The following is a 17672-nucleotide window of genomic DNA, read 5'->3' on the forward strand; positions in this document are numbered from 1 at the left end:
TATGAAAGGACAGCAGCCCTCACATAAAGTCTTTATGAGTCCCATTTGATGAGCTTGCTTTGTTTGTTCTATTTTTGCCATTATCATTTTTTTTAAAGATGTCTAGTGATGAGATAGAGTAGTCCAGCTGCATCCAGTTAGATTGTTACGGATGCATAAAGTTTATAGATAAAGCTGAGCAATGCTCTTTGTATCACAGCAAAAGCAAAGCTAGCTGCAGCCTTGTCATCTGTCTGACACTGCTGCACCAATCTGGCTACAAAAACAGCACTTGAAAAGTTAAGGCAGGGGACTGAACCAGATGCTCAGTGACAGATCCAGGCCTGGGAACCCAGGTCACCTCCAAACAGATGAAAAGTGGCAGTAGTGGGGCAGAACTCAGTTTCCAGCAGAGCACTGGCAGGTGGAGGAGTCTTTAACTCTCTCCCTGCCTCCTGCTTTGTCCTTGGAAACACTCCCCCCCCCCCCCGAGCCACCTCTGTTCCACAGATGAGCTTCTGGACACGTGGTTGCTCCATTGTGACAAAAATCAGTTGTGGGAAACAGGTTGCAGGGGGAAAGCAGCAGGCAGAAGAGCTAAATTCACTCACCCACCCTACCCAGACACGGAATAATGGGCTCAAGTTACAGGAAGCCAGATTCCGGCTAAACATCCGGAAAAACTTCCTGACTGTTAGAGCAATACGACAACAGAACCAATTACCTAGGGAGGTAGTGGGCTCTTCCACACTGGAGGCATTCAAGACCTTGCACCCAGTGATCTGTCCATGGTTCTGTAGGTCTTGTATCTGTCTCCCTGGCTTCTCCTGAATTCTGGGCCTATATTAGTGGCCTGTCTCTGCCTGAGCATACTGGACTGGACTGTTCTTTGCCTTGATCCTGATTCTCACTACCACCCCAACTGCTGGCTGGACCTGCTGCCTCAGAATAAGATATCAGACCAGGCTGTCTTTGTCATCTGATGCCAAACATATGATTGTGCTTCAGTGCCATGAATCCTATTGCTGGTGTATCCACTTTTGATAGGATTAGGGTTATAAGAAATATGTTATACCAGAAAAGTGCCCTCACTTATATTTGGTTGTATTTTATTTTCCTTTATTTTTATTTTATTGCAGCTGGTACATGCTACACTACCAAAACGCCATAGAAGATTGGGGGTGGGGGGGGAAGAGTTGTGAATTCAGTTGTTGCTACTGGCAATGGAAGAGCATGGCCATACTTGGGATTTTCAAGAATCCTCTGCTTTTGTTTGCCATGTGACAGCTCTGGCCTAGTGGTGTGCTGGTATCAGCTGCCTGATACCAGCTCAAGCAGAGATCTTTCACGTCATCTACTACATGATCCTTTTTAAAAACTGGAGATACCAAAGATACCCGGGCCTTCTGCATGCAAAGCATCTGCTCTACCACTAAGCTTTGGTCTCTCCTCATCATCACTCATGGAACTGAGAGAGGAGGAACAATACCTGCCTGTTTAGTAAAGGGGAGGAGGACACAAATCAATAGTGATCAGGGAGCAAAGTAGCTTTTATATGTATTTATATTCATCGGACACTTAGACTTTATTCTGAAAGGTAATATGCTCACTTACGCAGTCTTGGAAATCAGGATGACTGGGTTTGGAAGAAGTGGAAACATTTAATTCAGAAAGTTAAGATTAGTTCATCAGAGATGGCTCTTAGCAGTGAATCCAAAGACCTACTCAAATTTCAAATGGATTTCTTTGCTCACAATTTAAAGGAATCACTACTTAGACACTGTCTGTTATAATTCTTTGATTTTCAAGAATCCACTGGAATTTCAGGTCCTGGTTGCCTTATAATTATCATGACCATAAGTGCTTGTTGAATTGTAACCCACCAATCCATCAAAACTGTTTTTTCTGTTACAGGATATTAGTGTGCTTTCCAGTGCTCTAATGAAGCTTCTTTCTGAACCTCCTAAATTCCTGTGAGCTCGGGTTTCTTAAATGGAGTGTTTATTCCTGGTGGCAGTGGATTTATTGCCGCTTCTAGGATTCATGAGCTTCATTCTTAAGGGGCTGGTCCTGATTTGTGTATTCATCAGAAATTCCTTCTGAAAGGGGGAAAGGGCTAGAGTTAGACTTATCTGCATTAAATCTGATCAAACTCAGGTGTTGTACAAGTCAGCCATATGCCATTCCCTATATAATTTGTGAAACATTACCACTTAGGCTCAGCATCATAAAAAACATCTCTTTAGCCTCTCTTCTCTGCAATAGGCTTTGGAAGTGTCCCTCCTTTCCCTTTATTGGGGGTGGGGGTGGGGGTCAAGAGGAAAATAATTATGCAGTAAAGCAGTTAAAACTATTTGACCATGAGTGATGTTTCCTTACACCTTGTGAAGTCACATGCAGCAGTGCAATGCAAAGCAGGTTCTTTCAGAATGCAGATTCTTTTAGCATAGTTACCTAATTTACAAGCCCCAATTAATACAGCAACTTGATCAACAAAAAAATAGTTAAGTCTGGAGTACTTGGATGAAAGCTGATTTAGTTCCACAAAAGTTAATGGGACAAATGACCCTTGACTTTTCTGTATGTATAATGTATATGATTATGTTTCAACCCATTTTTGATAAATATACCCTATTAATAAAGAAACTGTTTGCGACATAAAGAGTAAGGCTTCAATGTAGGAGTGACTCCAATTCTTGTATTAATATATTCTGTATATATTAATCTTAATGGTATTTATAGGTTACATATTGGTAAGGTAACCCATTTTACTTAAATAACCTGTATCAATTTAGTGTGTGTGTGTGTGTGTTTTAGGGTAGTCTTTATTCTACATTGTTTAATATTTAATAGTGTAATGGTCCCTAACCAAAGACAATTAATTTTGAATGAATGACTGGCTTAAATTTAACTACTTTGGTTTAGCTGCTTTGCAAATTCTTGCTGAAGCCTTACTTATGTATGCAAGCTTCATTTATACCTCACTTATAAATTCTTCCTGACTATTGTGGCATATGACCCAAACACATGTGGGATCAGATAAATTAGTGTGTGCCTTAATCTCCCTGTACATGTTACTCCCAGTGCACACTTCCACCCTATTAATTTTGATAGCTATCTACTCCAAGCAAGCATTTTCCTTACACTTAATTTGTCATGGGGGATGCTTTATATAGGCTGTCTGGAGGTGGAGGGATGGGTGTCAACCTATCTTTCGATCTTGTCTTTTTTGTGTAATGTTAGGAAAGCTAATCTCTCTGACCTTTCTCCTTTCCTGTCTACATAAATGGTCCAGTAAAATTCACCAACTTCCCAGAATTTTTGCAAGGATTGAAATGGACAAAACTTACCAGAAGGGTGGGTTTTCTGTTCAAAGTGGTTTGTACCATTCAGAACAAAACATGAACCGAAAAGAAGTTTTGGGGGAGAATCCAGGATCAAGAAAGTTACTAATCTGGTGCAAATCTGGGACATTCTATTGTGTGTGGAAAGCTGACATGAGAAATGAGTTGGAAAAGTCACTCTGCTGTTCTGTGTGCACTATAGACCAGTGTTCAGTGGACTTTTTTTAAATGAAAAAGGGATAGGGTTATGGAAGAAAGCCATTGAGATACCACAAGCCATGAACCTGAGAGAGTGCCTGAAAGTCCTACTCTCCGAGCCATTGTGCTGTGCATTGGAATTACTTCTAGTTTGTCTATCTCAAAAGGTGCATGAGGATCTGAAACTGCTAAGCCAGTGATGGTGAGATGGAATAGCTCCTTCTCACATTGATTTAATTTCATTTCCTCTCCAGCTTTTTAGTGAAGACCTTGACCAGATCTGCCTTAGGCCCTACTTGCTTGACCTGCCCAGAATTCCTTTCGATCCTCTTTTTCCTGAATCCTTTGCTGTGTGTCTTGTAGGGATGTCGGAGAATTTCTCCACAAATCTCTGGGAGGCCGAATGCCAACGCATTCGGCCCCCCGAAATTGGTGGAGAAACGGTCTGCCACCCCCCCCCCCCCCGGGATGGGACTTACCTTGGTTGAATGTCCGTGGCGGCGGCGGCTCCCAGCGGTGGTTCGGCAGCGGCGGCCGGTCTTCCGACCAGCTGCCGCCGCCACCATTTCCAAGTGTAAAACAACAACAACAACAACAAACATGATAGGCTACGTAAAGATTTACGTAGCCTATCACGGCTGACTTCGGGGGGGGGAAACGCGTACGCAAATGGCGGCGCCCATGGGCACCGCCATTTGCGTTCCTTATTTGGGCACGGGTAGTCTACGTAAACATTTACGTAGACTACGGCGAAAATAAGGGCAACGCTATTTGCGTTGCCCTTATTTTCGCTGTAGTCTACATAAATGTCTACGTAGACTACACGTGCCCAAATAAGGAACGCAAATGGCGGTGCCCATGGGCGCCGCCATTTGCGTACGTGCTTCCCCCCCCCCCCAAAGTCAGCCGTGATAGGCTACGTAAAGATTTACGTAGCCTATCACGGCTGACTGCAGGGATGCAAACAGCGGCAGCTATGGCCGCCGCCATTTGCGTCCCGGCAGGAGACAAGATTCGCGGCTGGAGGGTCGGGGCGCCTCCCCCCCGGCCAGAATTTCGGCCGGAGGGACGGGGCGCCTCCCCCCCCACCCAGAATTTCGGCGGGGAGGGACGGGGCACCTCCCCCCCGCCCAGAATTTCAGGGGGAGGAACGGAGCGCCTCCCGCCCACCGCGAAGCAAGCTACGGGACCGGGTAAGTGACTTTCGTCCATCCCTAGTGTCTTGCCCATTTTGCTGTTTGCTGGGTTCATTGTAGCAATGTACTGTCAGTGGTGTATTGGAGGCAGGGCTTGCAGGAGTGCAGCCCCGGCACTTTTTCATTAGCAGGGACTCTGATGTCATCTCCCATCCCCCTCAGAATTCCCTGTACCCCCTGAGCTTAGCTGCGATCCTCACTGTAGCTGTGGGGGGAATGAATTTTCCAAGCAACAATATATTGTTCCATGTTGGAATGCAAAGTATTTGGGATGACTTGGTCTGGAATGGGCAATTAAGACCTATTTGCTTTACCAAAGACATGCTCCTTGTGATGAAAACTCCTAGAACTGGTTTGTTGATATGTCGACACAGCTGCCTGACATTTTTGGACTGCCCTTGGAGACTGTCACAATGAGCTCCTGCATTTCCAAATTTACCACTACATCACTGTGTGTGTGTGTGTGTATGTGTAGTTCAATCCAGTTGGGTGTGTGGACATTTCTGTTGGAAGGGGAGTGGGGAGATATAATGAAGGAACTTAGGGAAGGCTAATGGGTAATGTTGGGGTGCTAAGGGAGTGTGCAAGGGTGCTGCTTAAATAAGAAGGGATCTGTCCATGAGGGCTGAGTTGAGAGAGTGGAGCTTCCATAGAGTATCATATTTTGAAAACTTAAAATGTTTGTGTTTGGGTGAGTGAGGGAGTGAGTGAAAAAGATTTTAACACCCCTGCATTTTTTCTCAGACGTCCAATTGAAATACCACTGCCTTATTTTAGCTGCACTGTTTTTGGATCCCAGTTGAAGGCTGTATATCTTACAAGGTTGTATAATCTTAGAAGGGACATAGCTGTGACTGTCACAAAGGGACCCTGTGCTTCTGAATTTTCCACTATAGTCCTACGTACCATACTTGTGGGAAACTCCTAACGTAGGGTGCTCACTGAGAAATATGTATATGAGAATCTGAAATTTACACTTACCCTGTTCACTGCTTTTCTCTGATACTAGCCAGGAAGTTATTTGTATGATCCTCCATCTCTGTCATTTTGAGATGGGAAGCACTGTTTACCTCACCTTTCTGTTTTTATAAAACTATTTGTTTGGCACAATATTTTCCATAAACAAGTTGTCCCGTACCTGCAGGTGAAAATTTTGTGACAAAACTGGTTATCTGAGGTGGAATTGTTGTACAGGTATAGTTCAAAGCGTAGTATGGAATCTCTTCAAGAGTTATCCCATGGATGTTAACATTTAATATGGGAAGTGGAACTGGTGAGAAACCACCTTATTTTCTTAAGGACATAGTTTGTAACTGTCTTCTTGATGCATGATGACAAAAATCTGTGTTTCATTTCTAATTTACTTTAGCCTGGGCCAGAATATGGTCAAGGAATGAATCCCATTAGCCGTTTGGCTCAGATTCAACAAGCCAAAAGAGAGAAGGAACCAGAGTATCTTCTTCTTTCAGAAAGAGGGATGCCTCGTCGCCGAGAGTTTGTTATGCAGGTACCTCTGATTGTTGTATTCAGATGAGTGCTTTTTAATTCTTTTCTAACCAAATAGACCAAAAAAGAAAAGTTGAACACAAGGATAATGCTCTTGAATATTCTTCATGTGCATTTAAGTGAATTATTCATTTGACTTTTTCTTGCTATAGAAGCAAGTTGATGAAGAAAGCAGTACTATCATAGTGTGGATGCTTTTCACTTTGTTGGTTAATGTTCAAATGGTAAGAAGTGAAGGCATCCATTTCTTCAGCTGCAAGTATTCACCCAGCTGGGATTCAGTAGCACACTTCTCCCCCTCCTTTGTTTGCTGTGACCTTCTTTTCCTGCAGTAATGTAACTGCCATAATATTAAGCCTGTGTGTTTTAATCTATGTATTTATCTAGAGGTGAGGAGAAGCCAGTGGAACCATTAATATGAATTCTGGAGATAGCTCTGTGGGGTTCATAGAAAAGGGTTCAAAAGCTTTAGAGGACCCATGAGTCAACAGTTTCCTATCCATGACATACATAATTAATAGGCTTTGCATAGATCTGTGTTTCCTTATTCATGCTCCAAAATGTTTACTTTGGTTTTGTGTTTCTTTTGTCATATTTGACCTGTTTGTTTTGTTTTTATTATCTTTAGTAATTCTCTCATGTAGTCCTTCATGTATTTATGCTATCTTGGTTAAAAAGATACATTTTTTACAGACAAACGTTAATGTAGTTAAAATGTATATCAGTACGAATACACAGTAGTATAATTTTCCAAATAGTTATCCCAAAGTTGTAATGTATTTATTCAGAAGTAAGTTCAACTGACTTCAGTTGATCATATAAGGGTGCAATCCTACGCATGTGTAGGCAGAAAAATGTCTACAACTCCCAACATCCTTTCAGCCAGCCATGCTGGCTGGGGCCTGTTGAGAATTGTAGGACTTTTTTTTCTCTAAACATGGTTAGGATAGCAGACTAAATAAGATAGAGCCTTACAGTCAAGAAATTGGGCTGAAAATTGTGCAAATGCAAACTTCCAGAGTTATTTTTACCTCTGGTTTTGTGTTTGCATCAGCACACCGTTTTATATGTTAAAAGTATCTGGAAGTCATAGCAACATATAAACCTTTTGTACAGCAATAAGGATTTTAGCTGATTTATTAATAATAATGGGTTCAATTCTGATTTCTCTTCTGTGAACAGAAGAGCTCCTTCTGTCCAAGGAAGAGATTCCAATCCAGTGGAGACTTCTGTTGGAGGAAAAGAGTGGGGAGAAAATTTTCACTAATTTACCCTCCCCTCTGCATACCCCGTGCCACCACACACACACACACACACACACACACACACAGTTCCAGTGGGGTCCCCTACCCTCTGGAGCAGATTTTCAGGGGTATAAGGAGCAGAAAGGGACAGAGGAAATTGGTGGAAGTTCCCTTCTCCCCTTCTGCTGGCTAGAGTGTCCCAGTGCTCCTGTGAACAGAGTGTTACTTAGGATCCAAGCCAGTAGTAGTAGTAATGAAGAAGAAGAAGAATAGTAGTTTAGCAAAAAAATGTGTTCTATTCTAATTGGTTCCAACAGAAACTCCACCCCCCCGAGGCTCCTAGTCACATGGGAGTGCGAGACAATTTCCATTTTGATAGCGGTGGGGGAATGAAGCGATATGCCTCCCCTCCCCACACGCTGTATTCTCAGTAAGAATCCACCGCACCTGAAATTATTTAAGGAAAAACAAGTTACATAGCTGCATGCTATGTATTAAGTAAGCAAACCTTTTTTTTGGCCCTAAGGACACGATCCTGCCAAAGTTTAGCATTTTCAGGTCCCACTGATTTCAGTTGGAGAAGTAAGCATGTATTTGAATCTCTCCTATTTAAGTCAGCAAACTTAAAATTATTTAACTTTAGTTGGATCCTGTTGTTTTCATTTCAGTTGTGTTTAATGGTTATAAATAAACTTTATAGTCTAAGACATGTGATACTGTTCTCAAAATTTTCACACTAAAATCATGTCACATTAGACAGAGACAAAGTCCCAGTAGATTTATTATGGCCTTCAAAAACTTATCAAAGTAAAATGTCTTTTGTATAAAGCACTTAAACCATGTTTTCATTTGTTTTAATTGAATGTGGAAGTAAAGTATCTAGAGATAATATGTTCATTTTTATCTGTCACACAAAGAGCAAGTTTAGATGTGATGAAATGGATCCAATTACTTATGCTGACCGTTAGATAAACAAAAGAAAACCTCTGATGACATTAGTTGGTGTTCTGTTCCCAAAGTTAATTTCAGAAAGCCCTTTCTTTGTAGTCAGACCTTTAATCCTTGATAGAGGTTACAATAATACCTAAACCAGCTTTACAGGTCTGAGAAATAGCAGTTCATACATCATGCAATGAATGTTCACTTCATTGTGTTTTTTTAAATTTTATTTCATTTATGGTGCAATCCTATACATGTCTACTCAGAAGTAAGAACCAATCAGTTCAATGGGACTTAGATCCAGGTACATGTGTAGAGAATTGCAGCCTTAATATCATAGTTCATTTTCTTAAAAGATTCTTAAAAGACTGGAGAACTTATTTGATTATACTCATAATTACAGATTTTTGTTTCAATTTTAGCTGTATTGTACAGAATTTTATGTAGAAAATATGCTGTTTTCTCACTATAGAGCGCACACACACACACTCAGTTTTAATTAATAAACAGAAAAGTAATGAGATTTTTTTAATTCACAGGAGATTACTCATTTTCTCACAAAGTATGTACTTGTGAGAACATACACCAAATTAAACCAAGTTCTGAACAGTTGTACGGGATATTCTATTTCCTCCATAATCTCCCCCACCCCATTTTATTCTCATAACAAACCTGTGAGGTATATTCAGCTGAAAGTTAAGCCCTCTTTAGACGTCCTTGGCTTAGACTTAAGCCTTCTTCAGGCATTCTCTTTCTTCGGGTGTTCTCTTTCTTCACATGATTGAGGAAGAGCAGGGGCACACTGGGAAGCCACACACCCTCCTCATGTCACCATCCCCAAATTTGCAGCACTCCACAAGTTGAAGGGTGAACTCCTGAAGCAGGAGCCTCCTCTACCCATGGAGTCTCCCTGTTTCAGAAATTTGCATTTCAACTTGTGGAGTGCTGAAAATGAGGAAAAGGTGACATAATGGAGAGGTGGGTCTTGGTAGTGTGCCCCAACTCTTCCTCGTGTGATTTTTAATTGTGTGGAGAAAGAGAATGCCTGAACAGGTCTATAGTGACTCCTCAAAGTCACCAGTTATTTTGGGGGGTAAACAGGAGTTTGACCACGGATATCTCCCATCCCCATTTAACACTTGATCCACTGCATGCCACAGGCTCAGTGAAAAAGTGATGTGAAACCTTCAAATACATGAGTTTGGCTCTAAGACACTCGTAAATTTCAGCGCTGCTTCCATACGTAAGTATATTATACTCCCCACCCCAGTAATTCCCTTCCTCAGGGCAAACCATTTGCACTATGAACCAGGATTGGAAATCCTGCAGTTGCATGGCAAATGAGTGCAAATACAAAATAGAAAGAAAAATTCCTCAGGTTTGTATTGCTCTGTGTGGCTCAGTAGCAAAAGCTAAATGGCCAGCAGTATCATTTAGCATGTGTCTTAATTAGCTATGTTTAAATGATACTTTTTGTTGCATTTTGCTAGGTCAAAGTGGGAAATGAAGTTACAACAGGAACTGGCCCAAACAAGAAAATAGCAAAAAGAAATGCTGCTGAAGCTATGTTGCTACAGCTTGGCTATAAGGCCTCTTCTCCACTTCAAGAACAGCCAGAAAAGGTAAGAATTTGACTTGTTAGAGGAGGGGCAATGCTTCACACTCTCTCAACACATTGTTATTTGAGGATTTAAGCATTTGAATATGTTCCACCTTATTGCTGCTAGCAAAGTTGCTCATTGTGAAGTTTGTTGTGCATGTAATTAGCCTCCAGTTGCAGTGACCCGAACAGGTTTGGGCAGTAATGGCTATGCTCCCTCAAATGCAAGCAAAGGCAAAATTTGGTTCTATGCAAGTCTGATGACCTCTAGGCATGTGCTTCTTTATTTTTACTTCTCTGCAAACATTTGTTCTAGTGTATTTATTCTTCTTTGGGTCTACATTTCCTATACAGACAGCAGCATTAACATTTTATCTTAGTTTGCTTATGTTCGTGTTTTTGGGGAAAATGGGTCTTGAGGTGATGCCTTCATTTCCTCTTTGCCATATGAACTTTATCCACCATCCTTAGACTACTGGAGCCCAGAGCAGAATGCAGTGAGCAAAATACAGCAACGACCATAAATTTGAGATCAAATGTCTCATAATGTGGAAGGCCATAGCGAAACTGCTTATTCTAATGGCATGTAGTCTGTTCCATTCACAAATATTACAGAAGTCAGGCTACATGATATTGTCACATTTCATATGTTCTATAACATTATAAAAGCCTCACTCTTAAATGGAAAAAATATGGGAAGGAAATATTTAGAAAGATGCCATTCCTCAAGTGCACCGGGGCAAGTTATAATTGACAAGTATCTTCACTCCTAAGGGGGGTGGCAGGTTCACTATCACTGTGTTCCGAGAGCTTATTGCAGGGATTTGGAAGAGGTATATTCCCTTCACCCTCCAATCTGTAGGATTATAGGAAATTGCCTGACCATCTAGCTCAGTGTTGTCTGTACTGACTGGCAGCAGCTCATCACACTAGGAGTGGGAGCCATCCAATGAAACTGAGTGACGGGAGATTTCGGACAGGCAATAAGTAGAACTTCTTCACACAGTGCATAATTTCATTTACATAATTGGTTGCCACAAGGAGTGGTGGTGTCTACTAGTTTAGCTGGCTTTAAAAGGGGATTAGACAAATGCATGGAAGAAAACTCTTAGCAGTGGCTGCTAGTCATGATGATGGCTGTATATGAACTTCAGATTCAGAGGCAGTTTGTCTCTGAGTACCAGTTGCTGGGGACCAACAACACCAGAGGGCTGTTGCCCTCATGTCCCCTTTGTGGGCCTTCCAGAGACATCTGGGTGGCCAGTGTGTGAAATAGGAGGCTGGGCTAGATGGAATTTTGGACTGATCTAGCAGGGCTTCTCTTATTGATTAAGGGAGCAATCCTATGCATGTTTAGACAGAAAAAGTCCTACAACTCCCGGCATTCCCCAGCCAGCCATGGCTGAGGAGTTGTAGGATTTTTTTCTGTCTAAACATGCATAAGATTGTGCCCTAAATGTTGCAGCCCTACTTTCAAGCCATCCCACCTTCTCTGTATAATTAAATGTTCTCCAGCATTTTATGCTTTATGTCATGCCATCTCTTCTGCACTTGTTTATCTCTGTCAGCCAGGAGAGATCAAGGGGTGGAATGGCCAAAATGTTGGATATCCTGAACCAACAAGTAACAGTAAGTGATACATCTGTATATATTCATCTTTACTTTTCTCTCACTTCCTGCTCAGCATTTTGTTAACCTAAAGCCATTATTTTTAAATTATTAGGAATAGTGTTAGTTTATCTAGAACCAACTGGGTACATTTAAATTTTTCTAATGTCTGTTTTAAGACCATAGATATAAATGTACAGTGCTGTGAAGAAAGATGGCAGCATGTGTTTTGCTTGCTAAATGGTACCTCAGAATAGTTTCTTTCTATTTTGCGATGCATTCATTGTTTATTTATGGAGGGAGCAATCCTATGGCTGCTAGACAGCGGCTAGACGGCCATAGGACATGCTGTTTTCTGGGAGCCAACCTCAGAGCCCGAGCTCTGAGGTCGGTTCCTGGAAAATTGACCTCCCCCCATTTCTGCGCTGCCTCGGAGGCAGCATGGAACATCCTCATCCTCCGCGCTCGCAGGAGGAGCACGGAGGGGCCAGAAAGAGGCATGGCTGGGGGCGTTCCAGGGCAGGGAGATCATAGATGCCTGTAAGACACATCCAATGTGTCGTACAGCAGCATCCTTCCATGCTCTGTGCTCCTGCAGCTAGACAGCTGCAATCAGCTGTCTAGCAGAAAAAGCAGGGCAGGAGACACATGAAGGGAACGATCCCCTCCATACTTCTCCTGCCCTGCTTTGGATAGGTGGTCTCCTCTGAGTTTGGAGGTGGCTGCCTATCTAGATAGGATTGTGCCCTTATTTATCTGATTTGATTTATACCCCACCTTTCTACCAAAAAAAGGGCAGTCAAGGTGGCTATGCCAAATGTTTGATTTTTATTTATTCATTCATTCATTCATTCATTCATTCATTCTGCATTTGCTCTGTGGCTGACAGACTTATAATGTCTAATGGGTAGAAGACAGGAAAAGAGATTCAGACCCTATACAGATATCAGTGATGATTACGTAACACAAGTCTGTGTTGATTTTTGATGTTCTTTTGCTCTTGAGGGTGTACATCAGGGTGCTATTGCCCTCATGTCCTACTTGTGGGCTTCCCATAGGTATCTGTTGGCCACTGTGGAAACTGAATGCTGGACTAGATAGGCCTTTGCTGTGATCCATCTCAGCTCTTCTTAGGAGGAGCTACTGGTGCAAAAACCTGTAAAGTCATAGCTTCTAATGATCCTGAGCGTTTATGTAAAAATATACCAGTCATAGATAGTTCCTGCCTTCTTCAAAATCAGTGTGGATAGACCTAAACCTTTTAACTGAGCTAAGAAATTAGAAAGGCATGTTCCTTGATTTGGGAAGGTATTGTGAAACATTTGTAATTTCCACACGATATATACATTTTGAGGTACATAAATATTCATTGGAACCTATGCATTGGATCAAGACTTAGTTATGCTTTGAGTAGGCCCATTGAAATCAATGGGACTCAAGTTAGTTGATGAGTCTTCCCTAAGTATGACTAAGCCTAGATCCAACCTTATAGTTTTAAAAAACTTTTCCTGTGGAAAAGTGTTTCCATAAAGGGCATTGCATAACTCACATTAAAATATTGGGTGGGCAGATACTGAATGTTCCTAGTCTATCTGCCTTTCCTAAGGCTATCACTTTTCCCCCAAACATACCATGTTTTCTTCTCATCTCATGATGTGAACCTTTTCCTGCTTCTCTCTAATTCTCAGATTGCCCCATCATTGCTTCTTCTGCTGTTTGTTGTTCCTCATTTCTGTGGTTCCCTTTGGCCCTCTTTAAGATTCACTTCTTCACATTTTTCATCTAACTGTCTTCCCTAACGTACAACACTGACAGTGTCTGTGATACAGAAGTTACCACCACCAATTTTTTTTAAAAGAAATCCAACTGTTAAGCTTAAAAAGTACCCTGGAAGTAAAGGTTTCTCAACCAATTCACTTTGTGGTAATGGTACCTGAGAAGCCTATAGAAACTCTAGCACTAGATATAAGAGCCAACTCATAGTGCCTGAGCCTATCCCATCTCAAAACAGGACATAAGGTAATCCTGTTGAGGGTTGATGTAGTGGTTGGAGAGCCAGCGTGGTGTAGTGGCTAGAGTGTTGGACTGGGACTCAGAAGAACCAGGTTCTAGTCCCCACTCAGCCATGAAGCTCACTGGGTGACTTTGGGCCAGTCACTGACTCTCAGCTCAACCTACCTCACAGGGTTGTTGTTGTGAGGATAAAATGGAGAGGAGGAAGATTATGTACACCGCCTTGGGTTCCGAAAGGAGGAAAAAAGGCGGGATATAAATGTAATAAATAAATAAATACATCAGTCAGTAAGACTAAGTCAATATGATATCCCTTTTCTAAATCACTTACATAAGATATATACATTTTCACATTCACTTTTAAATAAATTATATGTTTCTTAAATCCAGAGTTACCAATAAAGATTTTTTCTTTATTTATACATAAATTTTATAAATAACTATATCAAGTTATTGAAACAATAACTTTGATATATTGCTTTATGACTAATAAAGCATGTCCAATTTTTTTACAAATGTATTCCCTCTTTGTCTTTTTTCATCAGTTCTAATATATTAATTTTGCCCTCATAGCAAAATTATACTTTTTCTCCAACCACTCATCCCTAGAAGTGGCATTTGTCCTCTCCACTTTTTTGCATACAGTATTCTTGCTGCAGCCAACATATAAACTGTTAATACTTTATGTTGTTGAATATAAATCCATCCATAAAATTAAGAAGATGAAACATGGGATCTAATGAAATTGTGTAGCCTAATATTTTCTCCATATTTTTATTAATCATTCTCCAATTTTCTTTGCCAAAGAGCACTATAAATGATTAAAAAACTCATATTTTTTCTGACATTTCAAGCAATTAATTGGATAATTCTTGTTTATTTTATTTATTTTGACTGGTGTTATATACCACCTTGTCCTCACCCTATACAGATTTTCTGTAAGTGACATGTTCAATGAAAAATTACGGCTCTTACTCCAGAGGTTTTCATCTTTTTTATGACCCTACTGTGTACCTTTTATCCCAAAATTAAGCAGGTGAAATTCTACTATACTTCATCTCCATTCTAGAAGAAGCTTGACCTGTTACATTTCTGTGTGCAGAGTGCTAAAGGCCCAGGAGCAGGGGTAGGGAAGAATTCCAAAGAAAGCACCTCGGTAATAAAATATGTAGGAGGGTAAAATAGTCTGCAGAATAGCTCCAGTAATCTCTTTGGGCAGGTCACCCACAATTGTCTACTTCCCTTCTATGAGGATTTTGTTAGTCCAACTGCAAGAGAAAAACAGCTACCGATGAAAATGAATTTTTACAGAACCTTCCCATTTCCAAACCCAAATCTAAGTTTAAAATGTGATGGGCATTTTGTGTATTTTTCCAAAATGCTCAAACAGTGGCGTGTTCCATGATGTTCATATATCATATATAAGTCTTGATGCCCTAGTTGCTGTTACTGTATTAGGTACTTCCAGTATCAACAGAGAGCTTATAAAAATCACTCAGGGCGCAATCCTATGCATGGTTAGACAGAAAAAATCCTACATCTCCCAGTATTCCCCAGCCAGCATGGCTGGCTGGGCAATGCTGGAAGATGAAGAACATTTTTCTGTCTAAACATACATAGGATTGTGCCATTAATCATTTAGTGTCACTTGATGTTATGGCAGCCCATTAAAAAAAATAATAATTTAGCCCTATTTATATCTCAAGAGTCACAGAAAACGATCTATGTTCAAAATATATTTTCTTCAAAGTTGGATAACACCTAAGCATATCAAGTAGATGAGCTTTTAAATTTCAAACCGACATTAGAATGTAGTTCACCAAACCTGTGGGTTAAATAAGTTCTTTCTATTAACCAGGACTAAAGTCTGTCTACATCTGAAATGTCCATGTGAGAATCAAAAACGATGGAAAACCTTTTATTTCAAAACACTTGTTTTTCTTCCCTAACTCATTTATTACTTTGGGCCTTTGCATGAAATCAGGAACTTTGTTCCTTAGGAGTCCATCTGCTCCTGCTGTTTGTTCACCATCTGAAATCATAATCATCTGTTTGTGACACACTAATCATTTTCACAGTAACTAATTGTGATGTCACAAACAGATGATTATGATTTCAGGTGGTGAACAACCAGCAGGAACTAATGAACTCCCAAGGAACAAAGAAGAGTAAGCATGGAGAAAAACAGATATTCATGTCATAGTTGTTGTTTCTCAAATCCAACTTTGTATGAATATATAGCTATTTCTGTTTATTGGACAGCACCAGGTAGGAAACCATGTCAAAACAATTTTAACCTCTACTTACCAAATCTTGTAGAAATATATTGTCCATGTATGGGAAAATAATATAATAGAATTGTCAGAACATGTTAATTTACTTAATTGTTACTAATATTTTTGGACAGATATTTATGAAATTCTGCATGCTTATAAGTTATTATCTGAAATGAGAAACACATTCTTTTGACATTTATAGATCTTGTTTTGAATAATTTTGTTAATTCTGTCTTGCACATCTCCATATGTTTCTTTTGATCCAGGGACAGGGAATGTTAGTGGAGCCCTCCTGTGGCTAATTTAACACTTGTGGATTTTCCATGGATAATCACTGTAGTCATTTCAACATTGAATAAAATGTCTTCCTTACATTTCCTATATGCTAAAATAAGATCTGGTGGGCAGAGTGATACTCTCCTTTACAACTTTTTATACGTTCTTGGTACACCTCAAATTTCACCATACATAATGAATTGTGTTGTGTTTTGCCAATTAATTTTGAGTTTTACTTTTTAAAATGTAAAGATCTGGTACATTCCTTTTTGGTCTCTGAAGTCCCATGTTCTACACCTGTGGAGTGGTTTCCAGAATCTTCAAGAGCTTCAGCTAGGGAGTTAGCACTCCTGCCTTTCCCCTCTAATGGGGTCAGAAAGCCCCTCCACACATGCTCTGAGGGGTGAAATGGTTGCATTCTTCTGAACGTCTTGAGAATAGTGTCTCTGAGAACTTGTTTGGCCTCGACTGAATGTTTGAGCTTCATTTCCCTTGCTTTTCTACAAGTAAAATACATTATCCTTCTAATTTATTTATTTCACGTGCATGTGGTAAAAAAAAAAAAAAGCATTCTGTCTTCCTTTTGGCTGAGGCACTTGTGGTACAGTGGGCCACCTTCAAAAGTGGGCCACCCAGTATGTGCTCCCGCCACCGACCTTTGACCACAGTGTCCTCCATCTCTCTCAAGGGAGCGTCCTCTGCTTTCCTATGGTTCTGGACCTCTTTTGAGAACTGGAGCAGAGTCCTGGACCACAATGTCTGATCCCTCAGCCTTACAGCATAGAGAACACATTGACTCTGAAGGTGTCTCCCACATCTACTTTTTATCCTAGAGAGCTCATGTAAGCTGGCAGGTAGGCACTCCTATGCTTCTAAGTGGGCTTGTTTCTGTTCCTTTGCTCCTACAAAACAATTTGGCCTTATCTCCCAGATTTTGAAAGATGTACTGTGCTATCAAATCACAAGGGCTATCTACTTTCTCATCTCTTGCCAACTTGTACATATTGACCATGTCAGGGATGAGTCCAAGCCCCTTGAGATGTCTGACAGCTCCGATTCTGAGTCAGAGTTGGAACAGCTAGATCAGAGCCCAGGGGAACAACTTTCCCCAGAGTCCCAAGGCCTTGACAAACAGATGGCCCAGGTTGACTCACTGCCTCCTCCCTCCACCATGAGAACCTAAGTTTCCAAGGAGGAAGAGGGGCATGAGCTGAGAGACTCTCTCTAGGGAGTGTCGCAAGGCAAAGTGGGAAAAGTTAGGGATGGGGCTCAGATAATCTGCCAGGATAGCCACTCTTAGAAGCCAACATAGGAGGGAGCCATCCTAACAGAGGGGTGTCATTGTGAGGCAAGTTTTGCCATGAGGTCCATGGGCAAACTGTTAGCAAGTTGTCATGAATAGAACATCCTCCCCATTCACAATCAACACCACAGAGAATCAAAGCTTCAGGCTGTTACAACTTTATTTTGCTAAAGACTAGCCTTTCTACAAA

The 17672-nt window shown here is 40.9% G+C and overlaps 1 protein-coding gene across 22 annotated transcripts in view; it reads left to right on the top strand.

The window, feature by feature from the left end:
* STAU2 (staufen double-stranded RNA binding protein 2) overlaps nt 1-17672 on the top strand; it is a 193381-nt gene that overhangs the window by 63261 nt on the left and 112448 nt on the right. For all 22 annotated transcript variants that reach the window (XM_084849286.1, XM_084849293.1, XM_084849295.1 and 19 more), the window contains 3 exons: nt 6087-6224; nt 9897-10028; nt 11575-11635. In XM_084849286.1, coding sequence (XP_084705412.1) covers nt 6087-6224; nt 9897-10028; nt 11575-11635 — 331 coding nt within the window. The remainder of the gene's footprint in view (nt 1-6086; nt 6225-9896; nt 10029-11574; nt 11636-17672) is intronic.

This window comes from Heloderma suspectum, chromosome 4 (assembly GCF_057233095.1).
Source record: "Heloderma suspectum isolate Gila_16-S chromosome 4, 16-S_ref, whole genome shotgun sequence".
Taxonomy (NCBI): domain Eukaryota; kingdom Metazoa; phylum Chordata; class Lepidosauria; order Squamata; family Helodermatidae; genus Heloderma; species Heloderma suspectum.